This window comes from Melozone crissalis, unplaced genomic scaffold, assembly GCF_028551555.1.
Source record: "Melozone crissalis strain CALT ecotype California unplaced genomic scaffold, PUWL_Pcris_2 ptg000033l_1, whole genome shotgun sequence".
In the NCBI taxonomy this organism is placed as follows: domain Eukaryota; kingdom Metazoa; phylum Chordata; class Aves; order Passeriformes; family Passerellidae; genus Melozone; species Melozone crissalis.
Window position 1 is genome coordinate 12,893,388 of NW_026535811.1, and position 25,416 is coordinate 12,918,803.

The following is a 25,416-nucleotide window of genomic DNA, read 5'->3' on the forward strand; positions in this document are numbered from 1 at the left end:
TCCTGTCACAGAAGGCGCCTCCAAACCAGCACAAAAATCGAATTCTCAGGGCTGAAGACGTTTTTCACCATTTAGCATGGAACTAGAAAGAGGACTCCACAAGAGGGAGCCAGAAAACGAAGAATCTCTCACGAAGCAGGCTATGAAACTCTTTACAGAATAAAGTGGTGGGCGTGCTACGAGGTGTCCTTCACCAGCCAGGGCACTGGCTGAGCTGCTGCTCCCCTTCCACTACGAGGGCTGCTTGCTGTATGACAGCATCAAGTCGTTCTTCAGGGCTTTGTAGAGGTTGACAAAGGACTCAGCCCAGGTGTCCTTCTGGTGCCCCTGGGACTGGGCGGCTCTGTAGGCCGTGTAGACCATGGTCAGCACTGTCCTCTCAAAGTCCTCCTTCTTGAGGACCCTGGGGTAGGAGGACAGCCTGCTGCTCAGCCTGCGGATCTCCGGGATGCTCTTGGGGATGATCTCGTTGCAGATGGTGTCAAACTCAGCAGCCTTCCTCAGGGAAGCCAGCTCCTCATCCTTGATGGAGATCCTCTGACCTTTGTCGATGTCGAGCTCAGCTAAAAGAAACTGGTACAAAATCAGAACACAGAAAGCTATTTATTTTCTCCAAGAGACTCTAGACAGAGTACATGTCAATTAACAACATGTCCTTGGGTCTTTAATTTTTGTCAAATGGGGACAGTTGCACTGTCTGGAGGTGGGGGAGACCAGAAAGTTGCTGTGTGCTCCCACTTTTCTGGTGAACTATCACACAGCCTTGATGCTGGGATGAATAAAAGTGACACAAAGTCAGATAGTGGATAACCCAATTATGGGCAGTACCCCCAGTCCTGGTTAAGGTTTAAGGAACCATATACTGAACCTCATAAAGCAGGACCACATCCTCCAGCGAGTTCTGTAACACTGGGTTCAGGAAGGCAGCTGAGGACCTCTTGAATCTCTGAGAAGCTGGGAAAAGCACAGCTGGAAAACAGCAATGGGAAAAGAGAGGTTCCATAAGGTGCCAGACAATGACAAGAAGCAGCACTTTTCAACAGTAGAATCAAATAAAAAAATGCCTCTTGCAAAATCTTTCTGTACAGAACGGCCTTTGGCTGTAAATTAAATGTCTGGCAAGGATTGCTTTGGCCTTGACTGACCAAGGATGGAGGTTAGCTGGATCCAGAGGGTGCCTAACACAAGGCGCTTTGTTACCCAAGCCTGGGACTCTGAGCTGCACCATCAGAGGTGAAAGGAATAATGATAATGGCAGCATTAACATTGTCTGAAATACAGGCCCTTTTCCTGGATCTGAAGGGGGAAATCAGTACTGATACTCAACCAAAACTACTTTATTTGGTCCATTCTTGTGACGGTGTTCACAGGGATCTTAGGATGAGGGAAGAGACATAGATCTGACTCCATGTTTCAGAAGGCTTGATTTATTATTTTATGATATATATCACATTAAAACTATACTAAAAGAATAGAAGACAAGGTTTCATCAGAAAGTTAGCTAAGCTAAGAAGAGAAAGGAATTATAACAACGGCAGCTGTCTCGGACCTTTGTCTGGACTGTGATTGGCCATTAATTAGAAACATCCAACATGGACCAATCACAGATGCACCTGTTGCATTCCACAGCAGCAGATAATCACTGTTTACATTCTGATCCTGAGGCCTCTCAGCTTCTCAGGAGGAAAAATCCTAAAGAAGGGATTTTTCATGAAAAGATGTCTGCAACATATTCTTCTACTGCCATTCTTCTGAGAGTCTACATTTCTCCTAGTTTCAATTGCCTAAAAGTTGATCTCTCCTTATTTATTAGAGACAGATCCACCAGAGAGTAACCAGCTCATCTGTCCTGGGCATTTGCACTTGGAAGGAGTGACTCACCCAGATGCCTGTGTCACTTCACTGAGCCTGTTACCAGCTTAGACAAGGCAGCTACATCCAGTGAGGTAATCCCAGCTTAGCGTGGCTTTAGTACTCTGCAGTGTAATAACTGGGAAAAAACAGAGCCTGCCACCATCAGGTAGCTGTTCAGCACTGTGAAGTGCACTGCACTGTCACAGGGAAATGAGACAGGAAACAGATGGACAGTCCCTGAACTCAGCACCCCAGTGAAATACAGCATGTGTGGAAGCAGTGACCTGGACAGTCCAGGGTACCGAAAACATCTGATGCTGCTTTAGAGAAGACCTAAATGCTCTGAGTTATTAACTAGGTTACAAACCATCCATGTACTGTTAAAAAGTCTAAATTACTTTCAGAGCAGAAGGGGAAAAACCTCTGTTTAATATTTTATTTGTATATTATTATCTGTATATTATTTTGATGTTTGAGTAACCATAATTTGAATTTGTTGGATTTTTTCTAATAGTCAGGAATGGGAAGGGTTTGTTTCTTTAACTAGTGCTTATGTGACTGTTGGTATGTTTCCCATAAACTTCACTTCTCAACTTTAACTCTGTTTGCCAATAGATAAATTTTGAAACCAGTCTAAGGAAAAAAGGAAAGAAATCCCCCAAATTTTGATAGGCGTTATGATTCCTCTTTCAAAATTAAGATTTTTTTTAGAGTTAAGAGTAACACGTAATAGAACATGCAGCTTAGTTTGAATTTTTGGAAGGTTTCAACCTGCCCTTCCTCTACCAGAATTCTTTTCCATGAAACATTTTTACTGAATCAATTTTGCCTGGTTTTGCCAAAGTTCTTGTGATGGATTTTGCACGCTGCCTGTAAAAAAACCTGAATGTCATTTGAAGCTCTCTCTTCTAGGCATGAAAAGAGAGAAGAGGAAGAGGAAGAGGAAAGGAAAGGAAAGGAAAGGAAAGGAAAGGAAAGGAAAGGAAAGGAAAGGAAAGGAAAGGAAAGGAAAAAAGAAAAAAAGTCTGGAGCAACTGTAATTATTTTATGAAAAAGCTGTCCCAACTCTCTGACTACATGGTTCATCAGACAATTTGCCTCCTTAGGGTTACCCAAGAAGATCATATATATGAATTTGAATTCTTCTAAATGCAGCCCTGCTTCCTGCACCATTGGCAACTGCTGACTTTGTTATAGTTTGGCTTGTTAATGATATTTAAATTCTAGTAGAGCAAGAAGAGAGAAACCAGAGCCTCAGGACCTTTATTATCCTGCATATGGAAAATGAATCATGATAATGCTAGGTATGAAGCAATTCCTACTTGATGATACAAAGGGTATTTTGGCCTTAAATTAGCTAGGGAAAAAGTATTTTGTTGAATTTCAACAAACATTCTGTAGTTAGATAGAGTAGTTAGGATGGGTTTCAGGCATAGCTGCTCCATCCCCGGTGTTTCCCTCTCTTGCTCAGAGCTTTGCTCAGGCACACTGGAGCTGCTCCATTTTTCACTTTTGACAATTCAAGGATGCAACTGAGTGCGTGTGAAGCACTTGAAACTTCAAGCACTAATTGCTGAGTAATTAAAAACTTTTATTACTGGGCAATTAAAACTCTAATTACTTAGCAGCTGGCAGAAATCCAGTTCATAATGATGACTATTCATTTTTATCCCTTTTAGCTTTTAGATGCCCTTTTGGTGGAAAACAGCCTCAGAGCATGGAGTACCTCTACATCTGCAGATGGTTTACATCTCAAATATCCCCTGAGCCATGGGAGAAGTGTCTGTGGCACCTTGCTTCAGTGCTGCCATGCATCTTGTCATCACAATGATTGCTTTTAAGCTTCAATCCAAGCAGAGATTCCCACCGTGGAGCTGAGCTGGGGGACACCAGCTTCAGCCCATCACCACTCACCCTGAAAAGCCTCAGCAAAGGACTCACCCAAAAATGAATGCCAGGCTATTGACTTGCTGAGTCACAACCTCAGGAAGAAGAAGGGTTTGTAAGGAGATTCAAAGGGACAAGGACTTGGGGTACTCTGTGATGAGAAGGGATTTTAATGTGTATCAGAAGCACGCCAGCCTCTGTAGCACTGACTCCCTCGTCTCATTATCTCGTTCCCAAAACATATTAAAGTTTGTTACAGTTCTTAGAGACTGTAGTTAGAAAGTCTTTCAGTGCTCGTTTGTATTTGTCATGGTTATCTGATTTTCCTGATCTGCATTTTGTTCAGTCCTTCCCTCTCTCTTCCTTCCTGCTCAGTAGTCAAATCCTTCCACCATCACTCCCTCCACAGTCCTCTCCATGAATTCACGAGTTCCTCCAAGTCTGTATGAACACTACTCTGATTTTCATTGTACTGACTTAACTCATGTGTCAGCTAAGTACAAAAGCTGAGATACAGAAAGGTTTTAAGTCAGTTTCTGCATTTAATGATTGCAAATTCCACTTGAAGCTTTTTTGCTGACTTTTACTTCTTCCTGCATTTACTTCCATCTCTGACATGAGTTGTCTGGGGACATCAAAAAACAGTAGCAGGATTTATAACCCTTTACTAATTTCTTTTTCAAGGCACTTCTCTATAAAGCTCTTAAGAAACTGGAGATGCAGAATTTATGTTATTGCATGATTTTATGTTCCTATTGCAGCCAATTCATTTCAATGGAATGAACATCTAAGGAGCAGAGATTCCCAATTAGTATTGACAGAGAAAGCCAGTGAAGTCAGTGGAGAGTCTCCAATTGATTTATTGTTTTTATTTCTCTTACAAATGTGTTAAGACATCTCCAATGTAGATATGGGTGCTTCTGTCCCAAGGGCTGATCAGTCATGTAACAAAAAACTTATGATTTGCAGAGACAAGTGACGAAAAATAAGCTTTTCATTGTCCTTGCTGAAAACATTTCTATTGTATATCTATATATAACTGCTCATCCTCTTCCAAATCCCTTCTGCAGAGGGGCCTTGGGAGTTCTGCCTTGCTGCCTGCTCAGGGCTCAGGGCTGGATCAGAGAGAGCAGCACATCTGAGCACATCCATCCCCTCCAGGCCCTCCTGCCTGGCCCTGCATGGCCTGGAGTGCATCACTGCCTCCAGGCAGCCCACACCTCTCCTGATAAGGATGGTTAAAAGTGCCCTTCAAAACTGGCACAGAAATCTCCATTTTCTTCTGGCTGCAGGAGCCCATCCAGCCTCCTACTGCTCTGCTGACTCAGTTCCACAATTCCACTCTCTGACTCAATTCCACTCTCCGTCCAGACTACCCAGGCTCTTAAAAAAAAACAAAACCAAAAAAGCTTGCCAACTCATTGACCTGCTTCTAACCACTTAGCTAAAGCATCTTCATGGCTTAAACAAAACATCGCATTTGAGGCTGACAATAGCCTCATTTTAAAGATGTTTTCATCTCTCTCAAGAGATTCTGCCAGAATCTCCTGCACTTCATTAGCTGTGTGGTAAATATTTGTGATCCTCTCCCAGGTTTTCCCTGCAGTTTGATTGGTGAGGGTACAGATGTTTAGTTTTGCTTTCCAGTCCGTGCATCTGTTCATTATTTCCCAGTTGTTTCCTGTGCTGTGTTTGCTCCATAAGCACAGAGCATAGCTGCAGGAGTTCTCAGTTATTTGTGCATCATCAATGCCCTTTCCTTCCCCTATGAAAAGGTGTGAAGCACAATTTGGGACCGGTGCAGAGCATTGCTCCAAAGCAAGTACAGCTCCCCAGGGCTCCATGGCATGAACAGTTTAATTGGGGTTATGACTCAGAAGGAATGATTTGGATTGCTATCAGAGGCATGGGAAAGAGTTATTGCTTCACAAGGACACCTTTCATGAAGGACAGGAGGAGCACAGGAGCAAGAAGGACTTCATTCTTTAAGATGGATTCAAATTTTTGCCAAAGAAAAGAAACAAAACTCAGCGTTGTCCATAAAGTGATTGTATAGGCAGATACATCAGCCATTATAATTAATGCCATGCAAAAAATGATGAGTGGTCCAGGCTGACTGAATCCATTTTATTGCAGAGACTGCTGGGCAGTTCCTAGAAGCTGTTGTTTCGGATTTTAGGGCAAATGCCTGAAATGCTCACAAGAGGATTCTTTACTGTGTGGGCGACTGCACTCTGGAGCGGATTGTCCAGAGGGGTTGAGGAATCCCCTGCACTGGAGATATTTAAAATTGTCTGAACACAATCCTGTGCCATGTGCCAGAGAGGTGGCACCAGGTGACCCACTGACCCTCCCAACCTGGCCCTGGATCTTTCTGGAATCATCTTTCTGGATGATTCCATAACTGTGTGTGGGAAGCAAAGGTTTGAGCTCTCCTTGCCCAGGCTGTGCAGAAGAGAAGAGGACATGAGTGTCAAAGTTTGCATACACTTGAAAAAAGCTTTTGTCTTATGTTTCTCTTTGATAACCTTGCTTCTGAGGACTTGCACACAGACCAGAAGTATCTTTTATACATAAAGAATTTTATTTCTGCCTAATGACACTTTGGTGAGTCCATGCTGAGTTACTTCATTTGAATTGTTACTCCAGTGGGAGTAACAACTCACTATTCCCTATTTGCTGCCTCAGGCTAACAGGGAATTACCCTTGAAAATACCTTGAAAATGCCACCTTTACCCATCTGCAGTGGTGTCAAAAGCTTCACTTACACCAGGGTGGGGTGATGTTAACCTGTGACAGGTGTGTTAGGCAGTGAAAGTGGTAATGTAAATCACAAAAAGGGCAGCATTATTAAAGGATTAATGTGTTTTATGCATTTTATTCCTTGTCCTGTGCTTGGCTCATCCCCAGAACATAAGCTTTGGCTACACTCCCCGTCTTGTTTTGCCTTTCTGTATCAAAACTGCTATATTAGAAATCATTGAACACTTTGTCCCAGTGCAGGAGAAATCGGCAGACTGGGGATTTGTAGGAAGAATAAGAGGAATAAAATAGGGGGAATCACATACAAAATCCTAGAGAGACAAGGAACAAAAATGCTGCAGTGCTACAGTTTAGCATCTGAAACTTGTGTCTGGATTTGCAGTTATTGACATAAGTAGCTTCTTTGACAAGTGCAATGCAAGGACTTTTATCCAACTTTGATACATTTAAATCTCCATCATTGGGGGATTAAATCCCAATACCCCTTAGGAGAACACAGCAGTAGGATGGAGAAAACATTTTAATTACGAAACAACATGAATTAGCACATGTTTAAAAGCAGCTACCAAGAGAATATGCCTCTTTTTGCCCTCAGTTCATATCCTTGCTATCTTAGCTCCTAAGGCTAAACTTAATTCATTGCTGTTGACTAAAAGTGGGAATAGACATTAGCATCATATTTAGTTATTAAGAAAAAAGATATGTTTAAATGAAAGGCTTTGGCTTGAAGAGTTTTGTTAATAAGGATGTAGGAAGTAGATCTCCCTACAAAAGTTGTCAACAGGCAATACTGTTCTTATGAAAAAAAAACAACACCAAACTTTAAAACACTTAAAATTAATAGCAGATTGTATTTAATTCTATAGTGCAACATATTATCAGGTTTTTTTTCAAAGTAAGTTAGATTTTACTAGTTTATCTCCTTTTAAAGAAACAAACACATTCTGAAAGGGCGCCTCAGTTGCATAAAACAGAACCCATTCCTACCTAAAACTTCTGCCCTTCATAAATGACCTGAGATGTGAGAGATTGGATTGACAACAGAAGTCCCATTAAAAAAATAGAGTGGTAATAGCCTGCCTAGCTACTTGGCACGAGTAAGAATTGCAAAAGTGCATTAGAAAGACCAAAAAACCATTACGCTTGCAGAAATGGATATTGCTAGAGAAGAAAATGGTTTGCCTGAGCCTGTGTTTGTGAGAGGTGGAGGATATTTACATTCATGGCTTAAGTGAAATGGTTTCAAAGATATCACGAGCACCAACCAACTAAAATGGTCTGAGAATTTATTCCCTCATATGGAATTTCCATTATGCAGCATTTTCACCTGTTCCCAGGCTGAAACAATGTATGCTGTGTTATTTATTCTTCCCTTGGTGTGATAAGGAGGGGTGCCCACCTGGAATTATTTATGCTCATAAGAAAACACTCCAGTCAGCCAGGAGAGGCCTTTAATATGCTGGAGCAAAGTCACTGCAGAAGGTGTGAAGAGAAAAATGCACCCAGAGAAACTGAAGGAAAGAAGAAGTGAAATATATCATTTTCTTATCCTCCAGTTTGCTGCTACATTAGCACAAACTGGGACTAGACAATTGTAAAAACTGTGAAAGTGAAGGGCAGCAATAAAGGAAAGAAATATCAACTCTGCTCCACAGGTTTAACTCATAGGCAATAAATAATTGTGGTAACACAGTTAATTTCAGGCAGAGTCGGGAAATGGGCAAATACTTTTTCTTCCTGTCTTCATTGCAGAGCCACTTCTCCTTCCTGTATGTGTTGCTCACAATAGTTCAGATCCAAGGGAAGGACACCAAGCAGTCTTAATTAAACCCATTTGAAAAAGTTTCCTATTTCACATTTCCTAGTTTCCTACAAATGAATAGGCAAAGGGATACAACAATGCTCCAATCTACTTCCATTTCTCCCAGGAGGCAGCAGAGAAGGGAGTGAGTGAGGGAAGGAAGGAAGAAATACAAGAAATGCAGCAGGGTGTTTGTGCTTGGTGCTGAGCTGTGGGGAAACACCCCAGGAGCAGAATGAAGCAGCTGCCTCTGCTGTTGAGCAATGGAGAGAGAATAAAGGAAACCAGAGCTCTGCTTCCTAGGAAAAGACAGAACTGCAGCAGCTCCAAGCGCTTCCTGCATGGTGCTATTGCTGCTCTGGAAGGAAAGCCCTTCAACACTGTTACAGATGGATAATGAGATGATTGGCTCTCACAATTAAGGGATAACTATTGTGCGAATATTAAGAAAAGCCTTAGTGCTGTACAGTTATGTTATTGTAGTTTAGATGCCCTCTGTTCTCCCCACAGTTCCCTTTCCCCCTGTATTGTTGCCATCACACAGCCTGGGCTGTCCAGGACAGGTACAAAGAAGCTGCACAGGTGTCCCTGGCATGGGGCAGTGGGGAATGGAAAAGCTTGGGGGTGCTCAGGGGGGCAGCATGGCAGCACCTGACCTCCAATCCAGTGACAAGAAAGCATCTCCACTGAAAAATGGCAAAGAAGGGCTGACTGACAGACTTTGGGAGGGGCCAGGGCTGGCTAAGGCAACCCCAGGGGTATAAAAGGCTGAGCATCCCTCTTGAAGATGAACTGGCCATGTGGTGTGCATGAGGAGCAGTTCTCAGCTCTGCAACTTTTTCCTTATATAGTCCTTTTGTTGTATTTTTGTCAAGGTTTAATAACCCTATTTAAATTTTCAATGTGAACAGTTGTTTGTCACAGCACCAAATCACTCTCACCGGTTCTCTGCCCTTTTTATATCAACATCTCAGAGCCCAAAGGGGTGGGCTCAATCCTTGCACCACTTCCCAGGTGTGCATTTCCTCAAAGCTGAGTCACTAGGCATGCAGGAAAGGTATTCACTCAGTAGTTAAGAATGGCTGGGTTTCCTTTGTGTCTTGGCAGGCAGAGGTGACAGCTTGGCAGGGGTTTTGCTGAGCCTGACCTAATGGAGCTGTGGCTGCAAGGGGCAGCTCCTTCCCTCGGTGCTGACACTGCTTTGTATGGCCACACAGGCACCTAAGCCAGGAATCTGCCTGCTTGTGAATGAAGGGAAAAATCCAACAACAAAAAAAAATACAGTGGTAGCTTTCAGCTGTCTCACTTCACAACACATCTGCTACGCCAGCAGCGTTTCTACGTGTGAGAAACTCCCAGTGAGTGCAGTTGTGCTCTGTGCTTGCTGTAGCTGGTGATGATTCAAGTCCTCAGATGACCTAAGGATGGAAGTCAGCCCTGGGAGGAAAAGCAGAAGCCCTTCCTCATGCCTGCACACTCTTGATCTAACCACCAGATGGATAAGATCTTTTTTATGTTGATGGCCACCTCAACCTGCTAGAGGAGAGGGCTGGCTGCAAGACCATCAGCTGCCACTTATTCCTCTTCTATGCTTACAACCCACTGAGCTTTTAACTGAGGAAATTCAACTGGCATATTCAAAAGAATATGTAATATTTTTTTCCCCAGACTGGATGAAAATAAGCAAGGGTCCAGTTTTGGACCACAGACTAGCAGGGAGTAGTATGAAATTTTTTTCATGATCACATGACAGCTCACAAATGCCAGGGACCCTGGAATTGTTCACTTAAGCCATCTGTGAATGGTTTCACTAGCAAATAAATTCAAGTGTCTGACAGTGGGTCTAGGAGCAGTCTCTCTATTTTTATTTAATTCATGTATGAACTGCTTACACACATGAAACAACAAGGTACTCCTCATCCTCACTAAGTATGAGTATCACAGCTCAGAACTGAGGAGAAATAAACATTAGATTGACTATATCTTCTCACTCCAGTTGGAAACAACCAGAAATGTCTTCCCTTTTTCTTCAGATCCCCATCCTCATTGAAATAAATGGTTAGGAAGTGAGTACATAAATACCAGTTTTCTGCTTCCTCAGCTCTGGGATTTCACTTGCTCTTCAAAAGCAGGGAAATCCCAGCTGTCTTTCCAGCTGTTCATTGAGCTCCAAATGTCAGTGCACCTGCTGGGGTTTTCTTAATGACGTGAATATGTGCTGGGTGAGAGAGAGAATAGATCAGCCTTGCCCAGAAAACAAAAAGAATAGGGATACTGGGTCCTTTTTGTACAAAAATGTGTTATTTTTTGGAGGCAATGCCTTTTCAAACAATTGTATGATTTCTAGTAGCGTCAATAAAGGTAAGAAGTCTGAGAAAGGGACTCAAGACCTGAAGATGAATTTAGGTTTGTCTTGAAATAGACTGCTACAGCTGCTTTGCTACATAAGCAGAGCAGGAAGGATGCAAAGCTGGGCTGTATCCCTGCTGAGAGTCAGGGCAAACACATGCTTCTCCTGGAGAGGTGAGTGAGGATCAGCATGGGAAGACACCTATTCTGTCAAGTGCACACCTGTGTGCATGTCTGGGCCCCCTTATGTTAATGTCTGCATCTCTGTGGGAATAACGTTGAAATATTAGTGAAGCTCAAATATAATCCTCCACTAAACCTGATCAGGGGATTTCAATGTGGGCAGATGTGATGTTGTGCCAAGACAGTCTTTGTGATATTGCCATAAACATAGCATGGAAATATAATGAATGTAAAACAGGTTGGGTTTAGAGCTGCATCCCCCATTTCACAAACACACACATGGGATTTCCTTTTTACAAAGCTGACATTTTTCCAATCTTGTTGCTCCAGATTCTCCTAAAACCTGTCAATTTCGAGATCTTTCAGGTTTCAAGATCTGCTGAAATAAGGCTGAGACTGACATAAAACTGGATTCACCATTAAATACAGAAAGCCTTGCTAAAACCTGGAATGTTGCAAATTGTTTAAGGCTGCTGGACACTGGGTGAGATCCTCAGATGACCTGAGCTGGCACCAGCAGCCCTGTGATGCTGCTCTGCTGGCAGCCAGGCCACAGAGAACCCTGTGCTGTGAGAGACACAGAGGGATATGGGATCACAGAGGAGACAAGAACGGTAGAGTCAGGGTTACAGAAATCTTACAGCCAACAGAATAACCCAAGTATCCTGTTTCCTGAGGAGAGAGACCTCAAAGGCACAAAATGCTGAGAGCTGTGCCTGAAGTTGATGGAAATTCAAAACCTTTCTCAGTCCCTGCCCCTACAGGTGCCATCTCCCAGTGGCTCCCTGCCAATTTGTATTTGTATTTGATGTATTTGATTCAGTGCTCTTCTTCCTTAATGTACACCCTCCTCTGGAGCCATTTGAGCTGAACTTGTAAAATAGATTTTGGCTTATGGGAAAATAATGCAAGTAAATGTTTAAGGAAAAAATGACCTCATCTTCTAAATTTAGGATGAATAAATTTAGAGAAAGGGAGGAAGGCCTGATTTCCACGAAACTCTTTAGCATGCTGCTGACTGGAACCAGCTGGCAGTCAGTTCTTTGGTTTAACTCCTCTGTGTGTGAAGGCATTGTTATTATGGAGAAGCACTTTAATTAAGATGCTGTGATACTCATTGTAAATCTCATCCTGTTGTTTTCTACCTTTGGGCTTTCCCCTTGCTGGCTCAGAGACTCTGAGGCTTGCATAATGAAATGAGCTTGCTTAGCAAAGTTTTGCTGGTGTGTGGGTTACATCCTGCTAGGGAAAAATCTTCTGGTCCATCTGCTGTCTGTTGCTTTGGCCTACAGAATCACTCCTTGCCAAAGCTGGACTTCAGCATGTGAAAAATCTGCATGACAGATCTTCCTCAGCTTTTCAGTGATGGTGACCTCCCAGGTAAGCTTACAGACACCACCTGGTTATGAATATGAGATTGATGATATCTTACATCATCTTTATGTGGTTTCCTTTTGTCAAGTTAGGGTAATTATTGTCTGAGATGCTGGCACACAGAGGTCTTTTGTAGGGCTAGACTGACATCTAGTATGGCCACAAAATAAGGCAGGGACTACTTGTCTCCTTATTTATAATTCCAAATGCTACCCCCATTAATCTTCAAGTTCTGCTTTGACCTCTGAGTGTCAAGGATTAAGGATGGATGAAGGAGAACGAAAACTAACTTGTCATGGCTGAGCTCCCTGGATTAGTAGCTGTTAACCACTTTGGTGGGTTACAGAGACAGGCTGCCATAAGCCCCTGGTTTGTTGTGAAAGGAACGCTCAGAAGGTGATTTATAACTTTGCCTGAATAATACATATGTTAATTTGTCAGCAAAAGAACCCAGAGGGAAATGCACTAGGCTCAGTAAGGCACAGTTTGCTCCCAGCTGGAACTGCAGTGGGAAGGACTGGCACTCTTTTCCACCTCAGCAGGCAGACATCCAGGGGGTGATGAGCTCCAGCCTCAGGTCCAGCAGAGCATATATCATATCATGGTTGCTAGCATGAATTCAGCCAGGAGGGAAAAGCTCCTGAGGGAACATCTCAAGAGGGTGTGAAAAGCCAGCTGGGCATGTGTTCCAGATTGCAATGCAAGGTGTATCCATTACCATCTGTATGGCAGATTGTCTTTTGTCAAGTGGGCAGTTTGCCTTATCTCTCTCTCTGAGTGACCACAATCGCTCCTCCCTTGGGATGGGACATCTGCTGATAACAGACTATTGAATGTCACTGCATGACTGATAAGAACTACAACATCCCGCTGTGAGCTGCTCCGCCCAGAGGGAGGAGCCAAGCATTGCTACCCAGATATAATCCGGAGGTTTTTGAGACACCAACACGGCTTTCTCCACTGGATTTCCCAGAGGAACAGCTGCCTCTTCTTCCACTGGATCTTCAGAGGAAGAATCCATCCTTCTCTACAGATTCCCCCTGCTCCAACAGAACCACACCTGACACTCCAGGAGGACTGCAGCCACAATTCCAATGGGACTGCCATCAACACCCTGACCCACAGGGTGTCAGGTTGCGTTCTGACTCTGTCAGTGTTGTTCTAGTGTACTGCATTGTTTATCCTTTTATTTTTTTTTTCTTCCCTATTAAAGAACTGTTATTTACCGCTCCCATATTTTTTGCCTGAGAGCCCCCTAATTTAAAATCTATAGCAATTTGGAGGGGTGGGGAGGGTTTACATTCTCCATTTCAGGGGAGGCTCCTGCCTTCCTTAGCAGACTCCTGTCTTTCCAAACCAAGACAGCATGACACACGTTTCCATCTTTGACCATGAAAACAGAAAGGCAGTATTTAAGACATGTGACAAGTTGGTTACACTGCTGAATTTGTGCATGTAGAAAGGGAGCTCTTTGCCTTGATGGTAATATTTTACTTCAGTCCCTCTATGTTCCTTTGGAGAATCTAAGTACAGATGTTTTTTGGCTCTGTCATTCCCTTTGGCTGGAGCACACTGGCTGTGAGCAGCACACACAGGGAGTGGGGCTGACAGAACTGGGTGGTGATGGATTGATGGGCTATGGCACATGCAGTTAGTCATTCAGGCTTTGAAGGGCATCCAGAAATTCCCAGCAAGTGTCCAGCAGCCCGCTCCCAAAATACAGCTTGTGGCTAGGAAAGGAGCATCTTTCTAGGGAAACACAATTTGTTAGGGTATCCCTAACACTTGGGTATTTACCAGGCACATTCTTCAAAACAAGACTTCATCAGCTGAAGCCCACAGGACTTCCCTGCTGTGAACATGGAAAATGCAGCACCATGGCAGCTCTACTGCCCAGCCTGTGTCACTGCCCCATCTCTCTCAGTCCCTCTGCTAAACATCTCCATCCTGCTCTCTGCCTTCCTGCAGGATTCCTCCATCCCTACAATGCAGCAGTGCCCAGGCCTTAGCCAAGTGGCTGCTGGCCTCCCTCAGAACAGCAGGGTGGTTTTAGGGAGAGATCAGATGCTGTGATGCCCATTCGTTTCACCCTGGCTCTTCCCAGATGTTCTGTGTGCCAACAGGGCCTCATCATCATCATCATCATCATCATCATCATCATCATCATCATCATCATCCTCTCCTGCTAGAGACAGTGTCCCCTGCCACTTGGGCCTAACTGGGGCTGGTAGATCTGACTTTTGCTGATTGCATCTGATTCCTGATATGGGATAGCCCAGTGTGGAAAAATCTTTGGATACTTTTCTGTCCTCGTTCCTTTGTGAGGACCCAGCTGAGCTTTATGTTTGCTAAGTACAGGTCAAGGTACGGCAGCCCCTTTGAGTTCTGTTTATTAAAAACCTGGCAGTAGAAAGCAGCAGAACAAGTAGTGTATACATTTTTTATCATTAGACTATTACCTTCCAAAACTTTCTGCCAAATTGGCATGGTAATCTAGGAAAACAGAAGTTGCTGCAACTATGAAAAATAGATGGTTTCACTCAACACATGCTGTCCTATATTAGGAGGTCCACAAATAGTGTTTAACTGGAAATGGAGTTTGTTCAGTGCCAAGCCGTGAATAATTGCATAAATAAAAAATGAAGCATGTTTTAAATGTCTTTTATTTTAAAAGAGGGCTTTAAACATGAACACTTCTCTGAGACATAAAATCTGTGCTTAATAAATAAATTCAATAAACACTTTGTGTTTCTTCAGAGTCAAGCATAAACAAAACAGTAATGTTAATGCTGTGAGCATTATGAAAACCAGGGAGGAAATGGAGGGCTTTCAAAACTTCATCCATCCCTCCAGGGACTGATAGGGAGCTTGTGCAGTTGTGGTGCTGTTTTTATGACTGATGTTAATGGGAAATGCTGTAAAACTGCAAGATTCCTGCAGCTTCTGTGGAATAAAACCAGGCTGTTTCTTGGGCAGTGGCAAGAGTCTTTTTGCCTACATAGTGTAGAAGATCAAAGGGAGGGGTTAAAAAAAGTGAAGAAATCCTGACACACTGATGATTCAGTAGCAGTAATTTAATTTTTATACTGTGACTAGAGGTCAATTGCCCAGACTGGAAGCTCTCAGTATCCTGGTAGGATGAGAGCCTGTTGGGGACTAGAAGTAAATTTGAGTCCTGCTTACACCAGGAAAAGGCAGAGCTCCAAAGGAAAGCAACCGTTCCAAGAGGCTGAGAGGCAGATGGGTAAGATGGAGACCAGCTGTGGCACATGGGCATCTGCTGAAGTGTGGGTTCAAATGAGGATGCATGATGTGGTGACAAAGGAGACAATGCTATTCTAATCTTGATGTGGTACACTTTAGTATTTCCCATCCATATTCATATATTTTCTCTCTCTTTGCACCTTTCTTTTATCTCCATTTTTCCTCTCTTTTCCACTATTTTCATTTTCACCTCCACCCTTTTCTTTCTCAGCATATCTGTCCTTTGCCTTTGCCTCTGTTTCCCTCTCTGTGGCTCAAAGAATCCCTGCCAGATTGGAAAGCCTTTGCTCTTCCCAAGACAGAGATCAGAAGCATCAAGGTCATTTTTATGGCACACCACCACCTGCCAAATTGATGGAGATGATTAAATCCCAATGTTTGGGCTTGCAGCAGATATCCACATCCACTCCCTGCTCTCTTTACAATTAGGCAGAACCAGTCTGAAGTGTTTTGCTTCCCCTGTGTCAGGCAGGTGCCACAGAAGCTCCCATGAGTTTGGGTCACCAAGGTGAGACTGAATCACAGCATTGTCCTTCCACTGCCCCATTTCCTCCCAAATAACCTCTGAGCACTCAACAACTTATTTTTCCCTTTCTCAGCATCTTTTTTTCAGCTACCCACCTGGCTCCTCCTGAGCAGAGGGACACTCAGTGGTTTGGAGCCTTGCTCCTGGCTGCTGACCTGGATTCCCTGTGGCCAGGGAGGAATTTCCAGAGGACCAGTGGTATGCAGGCTGCTCTCAGGGGAACTGGGGGGCTGCCAAACCCAACCAGCAAACTGAGCCAGGAAAGGCCTCACATATGCTTTCACCAGAGGAAAGGAATGCTTGTGGAAACTGGGAGTAGTGGAGCTTTTTTAACTTTGCATCTCTCCTCCTCCCACTCTCAGCCTCCAGCCCGGCTCTGAGCCTGTGCTGTAACAAGCCCTGGGACAGGAGAGAAGGGCACACAGGTTATTGCTGCAGCCTGAGCACCTCAGGGAGGGTGAACTGGCTGAGGACCAGGCCTGGCAACACCACAGTCTGTGCTGCACATTGGGGCTGGTTTCATGTATCTGGATGAGCAAGCATGCTGCAGGGGATATATAATAAAGCTGCCATTGCAACTCCCAAATTAAACACAATTTGGGTCTAATGAGAGAGAGGCACAACAGAGACACATAGGATCCCTGCACTGACTTTCTTCCCTTCCAGTTAGAGGGAAAACCCCAGAGATAACAGCCACCTTGGGGTTTTTGGTTTGTGTTAAATAACAAGTGTCATTTGCTGCTTATTCTCAAGCTGCCTTTTTTTTTTTTTTTATTTTAATGATGCTCTGTGGCATTCACATTCTCTGAAAAATCCCTTTGCCCAGGATTTTTCTCCTGGGAAGCTGCGAAGCCTCAGAGAAAAATGAAAACAATCCTTATCTCATTTGCTTCTCCTGTGTTGTGCTCATGTGGAATGTGTTTGGAAATTGTTTATCCAACAGGAGATTGTTTCATTGGTTTCTGATGTGGGTTGTTTTCACTCATTGGCCAATCAGGGCCAAGCTGTGTCGGGGCTCTGGAAAGAGTCACGAGTTTTCATTATTATCGTTTTAGCATTCTGTAAGTATCCTTTCTGTACTCTTTACTATAGTTTAGTATCGTATTCCTTAATATAATGTAGTATCATTAAAAAATAAATTAGCCTTCTGAGAACATGGAATCAGATTATTCATTCCTTCCTTCATCAGGGCACCCCATAAATGCAATAATGCTTTGATACATTTCCCCCTCTGCTTCCCAGCTCCTGCTCTCTGTACAGCTGACCCTGCATCTCCTTCACCCATGCCAGTGCCATTTTGCTGATAAACCCTTTAAATGACAAATGCCTGCTTTGGGCTGGAAGATTTTTAAAAGGCAAGGAGACAAAATTTCAAGTAATGAATTGTGACCTCACTCCTGAGAGCAGAAAGAACTACTGTTGACTTTGTCATGCTGGTTTGCACACTGAAGTGCTTTTAAAGTTAAAGCAAGGGCCAGGTTTGTGCCCTTCAAACCACGACACTCCCAGAGCTCCCTGTTTTGCTGCAGCCAGGTCCATGGACCCAGCTGGCTTCTCTGCATCCTGGATGGACTCAGCTCCCCTCAGCAGAGCCCTGGGCTGCAGGAGATTCACAGAGCCCTGTGCCTGTGGGCAATCACCAGTTCCTCCTCCTGGGTTTATCCTGTGGGTCCTGCCCTGCCTTGAACCCAGGCACAGGCACTGCTGCAGAGTTAATTGCTGCCCCACTCAGTTCTTTAGCTCAGCAATTTACATCTTGCCTGTCACCAGCTGAACAATCAGAGCCTCTGCAGCCTGGTGAAGTTCATTAAGGCCTGCTGGCTTCCCTTTCAATTAGATTGTACCATTCAGTGCTTCTGACAGGATTCCTTTCTGCCTGAGAAGTCATTACACTCCTGCTGGATTTGGCATGATCCACCCCAGGAAAACAAGAAAAAGCACTTTGTGCTTCAGAAACAGAATTAAAAAATAAAATAACCACAGCTATTAACAATACACAGGACTAAACACACACACAGCCATCCTGAAGAGATCTGGGGCAAGGCATTTAATGACTCTGTGCCTCACAACAAAAAAGGATGCTAATATTTCCTCTCCTTAATTACACTAAAAGTTCTCTGGAGAAGGAAAGATTCTTTTTTATTCTGTGTGTTTGCATAATGCCAGGTGTAGGAGTGTATTTTTTCCTGATGGAGTGACAAAACTATTCTTTGTCCCCCTAAAAGGAAAGAAGCCTAAAAGTTGCTTTCCTTGATTAAGTGAAGACACTTTATAAGACTCAGAAGATTTCACCTCAAACTTAAGGATAGCTAATTAGACAAAAGCCCAAAAGCCTCACCTAGGCAATTTAATATAAAAAGAAGTGAACAAAGAAACAAATTGCTTTTGTAAAGTGTTTTACCAAAAACAAAAAGCTCTTACACCTAACTCAGTTTTTCTGCTTGTTATTTTGCCTTTTATTAAACCTTTTTGTTTCCAGCACTGCAACAGAAGCCATCCTGCTGATTTTTATGCCTCCAAAAGTAGCTAAACTATCTTAGGTGTGTTATAGACCTCCAAAAGCTTATTAAGCTCAAAGAATTTACTATAACAGCCAGGTACCATTGAGGGGTGTGAGCCCAGCATTTAAGGTAACCAGGAGGGGTCTCACAGTGTTTTACACTCTTTGCATGAGCTGTTTCATTCACCACAGAGCTGCCTCACCTCTGGATGAGAACACTGGCTGGCCCACAGGCACTAAGGGCAGTGAGGTGGTTGTTAGGAGTGAGGTGGAGGGAGATATTTCCAGGTGAAAGTGGAAGGATGAGCTTAAAGGGCAGGAGGTGCTTCCCAGATGGGCTTTGCTGGGGCAGGAGGAATTTGTGCAAACTGATCAAGATCCTAGCTCCACCCCTGGAACTGGGGCAAATGGATGTGACACTACAGCATGCAGGAATTCTGAGAAAGATGACCAAAGTGGCAGCAAATGTCTGTCTGATTTGGCAGTCCTGAGTACTGGGATGGAACTGGGATCACCAGTAAGATTATACAGGTGCCACTCTCAGCAAATAGATCTCATTTTGTCTAGGACATACCAAAGAGAAATACAGCTTTATTTCTTGTGTCTTCCTCTTGTTGTTTACTCAGGTTTCCTCAAAATTGTGTATTCTTGTCTCTTTTTAAGTTTTACTGTGTGAGCAGTAAGGTTTAGCCATTTTTTGGCTGCTTCCTTTGGTGAATAGTGTCTCAGAATCACTTATATCCTTCCTTCCTAACAGCATGACTGCTTTTAAAGAGTACAAAATCCATCTGTGATCTAAACTAAAATGTGAAAACTTCCATAATCTATCTTCCCTCTGATCTCATCAGAGCATATTTCCCCCAGAAGAGCTTGGAAACTTTAATTAATTTTTTTTTTAAGCATCCTTTACATGTCTTTCAAGTTCAGGTATCCACTGTGAATTCTGATTCAGGGATCATCCTCCATTTAGGTTAAATTAATTAAGTTTGGCCCTAAAGGAACATTTGGGGAATCAGGACGTGATAGAATGGATTTTGATTACAGTCACAGCCCTGCCTAACTGGATAGTTATCCTACCATGGTTAAAATCCATTCAGAGACTGTGATATTCCAGCTACCTTTGCAACACCAAGCAGCTTTACTAATAACTAGTGCAAAAAAATGAAAAACTTAAAACTAGTAAAAAAAAGTAAAAACTAAAGCAAAAAGTAAAACCTGAAAGTAAAAACTAGTAAAAATCCTCCCCAGACCTTCTTTAGGAGATGACTTCGTTTCCTCACAGACAGAGTTGCAATATTTGGTGCAGAAATAATTTTAATCAGGGGACTCCAGCCCACAAACATGCATTCCCAGGAACTGGTAAGACTCATGGAACAGACTCGGGGTAGGTGGGAAAAGCCCCTGCAGGAGATCAATCACCTTTTGCAGCTCCAGTGAGGTTGTTGGAATGGACCTAACAAGCAGGGAAATGGGGGCGATTGAGGCAGTTTTCCAAGTGATCACATGAGAGCCAGAGGAAAGGGAAATATTGCATTTTCCTCATAAGAAGTAATGTTCTTTTCACAGCCAGGCTTAGACCGAGTTGGTCCTGTTCCTTAGCATTTTGTCTCTTTCATTTGCACCGCACATTTTAAGAACTGGATAACAAAGTGTTTATAGAAATTAATGGAAATGTATAGAAATTAAAAGAAGTTGGATAGCTGTTACAATCTAAAAATTTCTGGTAGCTGGACCAGCTGATGTAACTTTTTTTTAAGCTTGGACCAGATCTCTGGAAACCTTGTCACATAGTTAATAACACTGACCATAACTTGGTTTACTGAAGGACCACTGGGTACCTCAGTGTGTATGTATTTGACCATTTTTGTTGCAATTACAGGCTGTGTTCAGACCACATGCCCCTTGCTCGTGCTCTCCAAGCCAAAAAAGTCACCCAAGAGTTACTGTCGGTGGTGGGATCCCAGAAGCTGCTCAAGCAGGGAGCGCCTGGCTGTAGGGATGAAATATGAGATGCAGCAGAGAAGAGAGGGAAATAGGAAGAAAAGGAGTGGGGATAAAGGGCATGCTCTAATTTCTGAGGCACTCAATCTTTGCACACACAGCAGAGACCACCAGCAACCAAATGAGCAGAGAGATTAGAACATATCAAACAGAGCTTCTTTACAAAAGTACTGGCTGGCTTCCTAGCAACTGTGGCATTCACATTTTCTGAAAAATCCCTTCATCCAGGATTTTTCTCCTGGGAAGCTGAGAAGCCTCAGAGAAATATGAAAACAATAATTATCTCATTTGCTTCTCCTGTGTTTTGTTCATGTGGAATGTGTTTGGAGATTGTCTACCCACAGGTGATTGTTCCATTGGATTCTGGTGTGGGTTGTTTCACTTAATGGCCAATTGGGGCCAAGCTGTGTTGGGACTCTGGGGAGAGTCACGAGTTTTCATGATTTTCTTGTTAACATTCTGCAAGTATCCTTTCTGTATTTTTAGTATAATTTAGTATAGCATTAATATAATATAGTACCATAAAATAATAAATTAGCCTTCTGAGAACATGGAGTCAGATTCATCATTCCTTCTTTCGTCTGGGGGCAATGCAAATACAATAAGCAACAGCCACTCTCTCTTACTCTTTTACACTTCTACACAGTCTCCCCTCTCCTGGCCCTGCAGAGCTGCCAGCCTGCTCAGGCTAAGCCCACGAGCACAAATACCAGGCCAAAGTTGCTCAGGCAGCAGCTGCTCCATCACCAAACCCACAAACTGAGCTCCAACCACACCAAATACTGAGAGTCTGCAATGTTGTGGGGAAATTAAAGAGGATGGACCTTCTGTTCTTTCAAGCAATTCCTTCTGAAGACAACCTTTAAGGAGAGCAGACTGTTCCCCTGGCGCTCTCAAACAGCCATTTCACTCTCACCAGCCACTAGAGACTGGGTAGAAAATAATGCACATGGACCAGAGAGATCTGATGGGACTGTAGTGAGGCTTTTGAGGAATGTAAGGAACAGCACAAAAACTCCCCAAAAGCATGAGACCTCTGTGGTGCTGGTATATCCTTTTGCCACTGATGGGTGAAAAGCATTCTACCTTCTTATTTTATGTTTTATTTTAACATTTCCTTTTCCAGCCTCCACTGAGGGGTGAACTCACCCTTGCAGCTGCTCCTGCACTGTCCTAAAGCCACAACCATAGAAAATCTGCATCTTCCCACCCTGAGCAAACACACAGCAAGAATGCTACTGTTTGTGTGTCCCATTTATTAGAATCAGGCAGCCTTTACAGCAAATAAACTCCTGCCAGCTGAGATGTGCCAGTAAGGATTGCCTTAGGGCTTCTCCTCAGGGAAGAGACAACTCTTGTAAGGCTCATAAGGCTGGCTTCTGCTCTCCAGTGGATTGGTACTTCTCAAAGTTTGATGGAAGCAACCAGCAAGCAGTGACACTGGTTGCCATGGCTTCATGGAAGGGTTTTTTGCTTATTTTTGTTGTTAAAACCCAGGATTTGTTCCTTGGTTTCTTCAGAAGAAACATCTCTTTAAATCTGGAATTCTTATTTGGAACCTGAAGAATTTACATAATCTCACCTCTGCCATTGCATAGGGAATAATACTTAGTCAGTAGAGACTTTTAATTACCTTTTTTCTTTACCTTTTTTCCCTAGACAGGAGGTCCACAAAATCTGAGAGGATACTTCCATGCAGCTAAGCCTATAAAAGGCTCAAGGAAACTTGAGGTGATGACAAGAAAATTATTTCATCATCATTCAGGATCTTTTCTTTGTTATTTTAAACACACCCATGCTAGGGAGTAAGTTTTGCCTGTGACTTCTGGACCTGTATCCACAGCTCAGTTGAGGCAGGCTCAATTGAGAAGTGTGTGTGAGATTTTTAATGCAAAAGGCTGAGGCAGTTTAAGAAGAAAAAGGAATGAATAAAGCCCTCTGTTTTCCTGCCAGAAATGCTTTTCTTTTTTTCTTTTTTTTTCCCCACTCATTGATGCTTCCAAGCGAAGGGGAAAAGGAGTTCCCAGTCAGATGAACACAAGTGTGTTCATCTTTTCTCATGCCTGAGTTCTTCTTGAGCCAAAGCTTGAATGATTGGTTACAAGGGCTGCCCCAGTGCTTCCCATGGAAAAACGGCCAGAGCCAGACATTGTTGTATACAATATTGACTGCTCACTTCTGCTGCAAACAACAACTGCTGGCAAATAAAGCAAGGCCTTTGCCCTGCTGTTTGTAAACAATCTGGATGACAAGTCAACATGGAGATGACACACAGATCTGTCTTTCATTTCCCTCACACCAGATGCTGATCTGTCTTTGGGTTTTCACTGCAAAACTCAAATCAGGACTCGGATAAGGCTTAAATGACTGAAGTTTAACCTAAACAAGACTCAGTTGTCATTTGTGGAGGGAGGGAAGAGCTCTGAGTGTGCAGAAGAATATGTCATTGCTCAGTACTCAAATTTTATCCTAGGTTTCTAAGCAATTCAAAAATTAAGACAGTGCTTGGAACCTCTCAAGGTACTGCAGATTTGGTTGGGTTGACACACAGTTCAAGGGAGTGAAGGTTCAGTTACTGCTGAAGGAGTTGTGCCTCTAAAACATCTTTAGAGCAGAATAGTCCCAGCAGATGTGGAAAAGAAACCTGATTTCCTCCTCAGAAAATGCCTGCACACACTATTTGTGACAACTGAACTCCTTATCACAACAGGGAATGAATCTTCTTTTCCCTCTGAAGCCCCCAAAAATAAGTGCTAGAGCTTCCAGCTTGAAAAAAAAATCTGCTTTCCCAAAAGGCACAATATAGAGTTCTGATGTTTTTCTTTAAATATTCATGGTGATTAAAATTGAACTTTATTAGTTGCATTAATTCCTTTTAGGATTGTGATGTTGTTTAATTAAAATGAGTGTGTTAGCAAAAAGTGAAGGACGTCCTTAAACTGAATAGTGATTATTACATGAAATTGAACTCCTTTTTCTTAATTTTTTTTCCATTTCTTAGGCAATGTGACATCATTCTTCCAAAGGGTGGGGCTGTGGTTTTTTTTTTTTATTAATATATACAGATCTAGTTCTGATTTTCTCACATTTTTGTGTCACTCCTGGAACAGCAAATTCTTACTTACAGAATTACAGGATCTTTTGACAAATATTGGTGCTATTTCCAGCCTTATACCAGAAGAGAAAAGTGAGGTACATGCAGGTACAATGACTCATGCAATATCAGCCAAGAGTCTGATGAAAAAGTTGTGGAAAGAACCTGCCATGGTGAGACCCAGGTCAAAGCCCTGCCAGTGAGCTCCCACTAACAGGGATTTTTGAAAGGAATAATTAAGCATGGTAAGGAAAAATTAATCAGCCTGAGCTGGATTGTTTAGCTCTTCATTAATTCCCTCAACCGTTCCCTCTCCTACAAAATCAAAACCAAACCCAAATGTCAGACTGGACTGGTACCAGCTATGATGAGGAGACTGGAATAGGGAGGGAAGCATTTAAATGCTCTATTTTTTAGCAGGCTCTGGTTCCTTTAAATGTCTGTGAATCTCAATATCAGAACCAAAGAAATCTTTTGGGAGGCGTTTCCTTTCTCCACTTCCAGCAGCTCCCGAACCAGCGCCAAATACCGGAGGAGAGAATAAAACCAAAAAAGGGAAAGGACATCATCACTAGCTCTGAAGCAAGCATCTCCTGTGCCATCCAGCAGTCCCCAAACATTCCATAGGCTGCTGCCACGCTTTAAAAAAATTACAAATATGTCACAACTGTGTATTGTCACACTGGCAGCTGAAGCCTGATAAGACACCAGGTCACCTCCTCTGTGTCACCTGTGCTCCCCTGCCAGGGTAGGACAGCAGCATTCCCAGGCACCCTGCACAATCCAGGCATTCTTTGCTTTACTATTGCCAGGTATCTTCCTGCCAGAGCAGATTATGCCACCTGTGACAGGCTTTCACTTAAAGGTTTCATAAGCTATATTTTTTTTTTTTGTTAATGCAGGAGAAAAATTAGAAAGAAGAAGGGAAAAAGTGCAAGAATGTAATTGTGGTTCTTGGGCTATTTTATATAATTTTTTTAATAACAGAATACATATATCATTTTACCTTTTTGCACTTTTCATGTGTATTTTTTATTTATCTATATATTTTTAGCTGACCTGTTTAACGGAGAAAAAAAATTCCAGAGTTGGAGGGAAAAATTATAATTGCGTATATATATATATATGTGTATATATATATATAAAATATATATATACCTACATATATGTATAATGCAGCATAATTTGAGACCAAATCTACAACTCAAATTTTTCCCTTAAATAGTTTTTCAGGTTGAAATCTTACCTCTGCTCCATCTGTGGGTCACAGTGGCATAAGCACTGCAATAGAACAGCAGCAGCACCAGAGTCTTCCAAAGCATCCTTCTCTTTAAAATACGTATGTCTAGCTGTACAGTAGCTTTTTTTTTATTTTCCCAGCTCCTTTCTTTTCAGGAATAAATGATGGCTTTTCCTCTCCCCCTCCCCCTTTGCAGAAGAACCTGCCTGTTCTTCTGAGTGGAGCTGAAGTCAGCGCACAGCTCCTCTCCCAAACCAAGTCTCCTCGGGATCAGGAAACTTACTTTCACAGACAGACTTTGTTTTTATCCACATCTGGAATGACTCATAGTGCATGTGAGTTTGCTGGCAGCTGGGTGAATAAATATCATTACATTTTTGCAGTTGAGTTTCATTTGTTATATGGGCCAGTTGGAATTTATTTTCGTCCAATAAACAGCCACAAGAAGCTTCATTAAAAGGGACTCTGGAATTGTAGCTACTCCTCTGTGACACAGGGGGCTTCACACTCACTAACCCCTGTCCCAGGCCAATCCCTCCCCTGGAATGATGGACAGCTGCCCTCAGACACTGCAGTCAGG

The 25,416-nt window shown here is 42.9% G+C and overlaps 1 protein-coding gene across 1 annotated transcript; it reads right to left on the reverse strand.

Annotated features, from left to right (window-relative positions):
* Positions 1-231: 231 nt before the first annotated feature.
* FAM180A (family with sequence similarity 180 member A) lies at positions 232-24,918 on the reverse strand. Its single transcript, XM_054281799.1, has 3 exons — positions 24,843-24,918; positions 869-969; positions 232-573 (listed from the first exon to the last, which is right to left on the reverse strand). The coding sequence occupies exons 1-3, from the start codon at positions 24,916-24,918 to the stop codon at positions 232-234; spliced, it is 519 nt and encodes a 172-aa protein (XP_054137774.1).
* Between the last annotated feature and the right edge of the window lie 498 nt (positions 24,919-25,416).

What these genes read in the sequence shown, in the direction of transcription:
- FAM180A (XM_054281799.1), bottom strand. Translation starts at nt 24,918, where the DNA reads ATGCTTTGGAAGACTCTGGTGCTGCTGCTGTTCTATTGCAGTGCTTAT. An exon ending in GACCCACAGATGGAGCAGAG is followed by an intron (nt 970 to 24,842) that starts GTAAGATTTCAA and finishes GCTGTTTTCCAG; the next exon opens with CTGTGCTTTTCCCAGCTTCT. An exon ending in ATGTGGTCCTGCTTTATGAG is followed by an intron (nt 574 to 868) that starts GTTCAGTATATG and finishes ATTTTGTACCAG; the next exon opens with TTTCTTTTAGCTGAGCTCGA.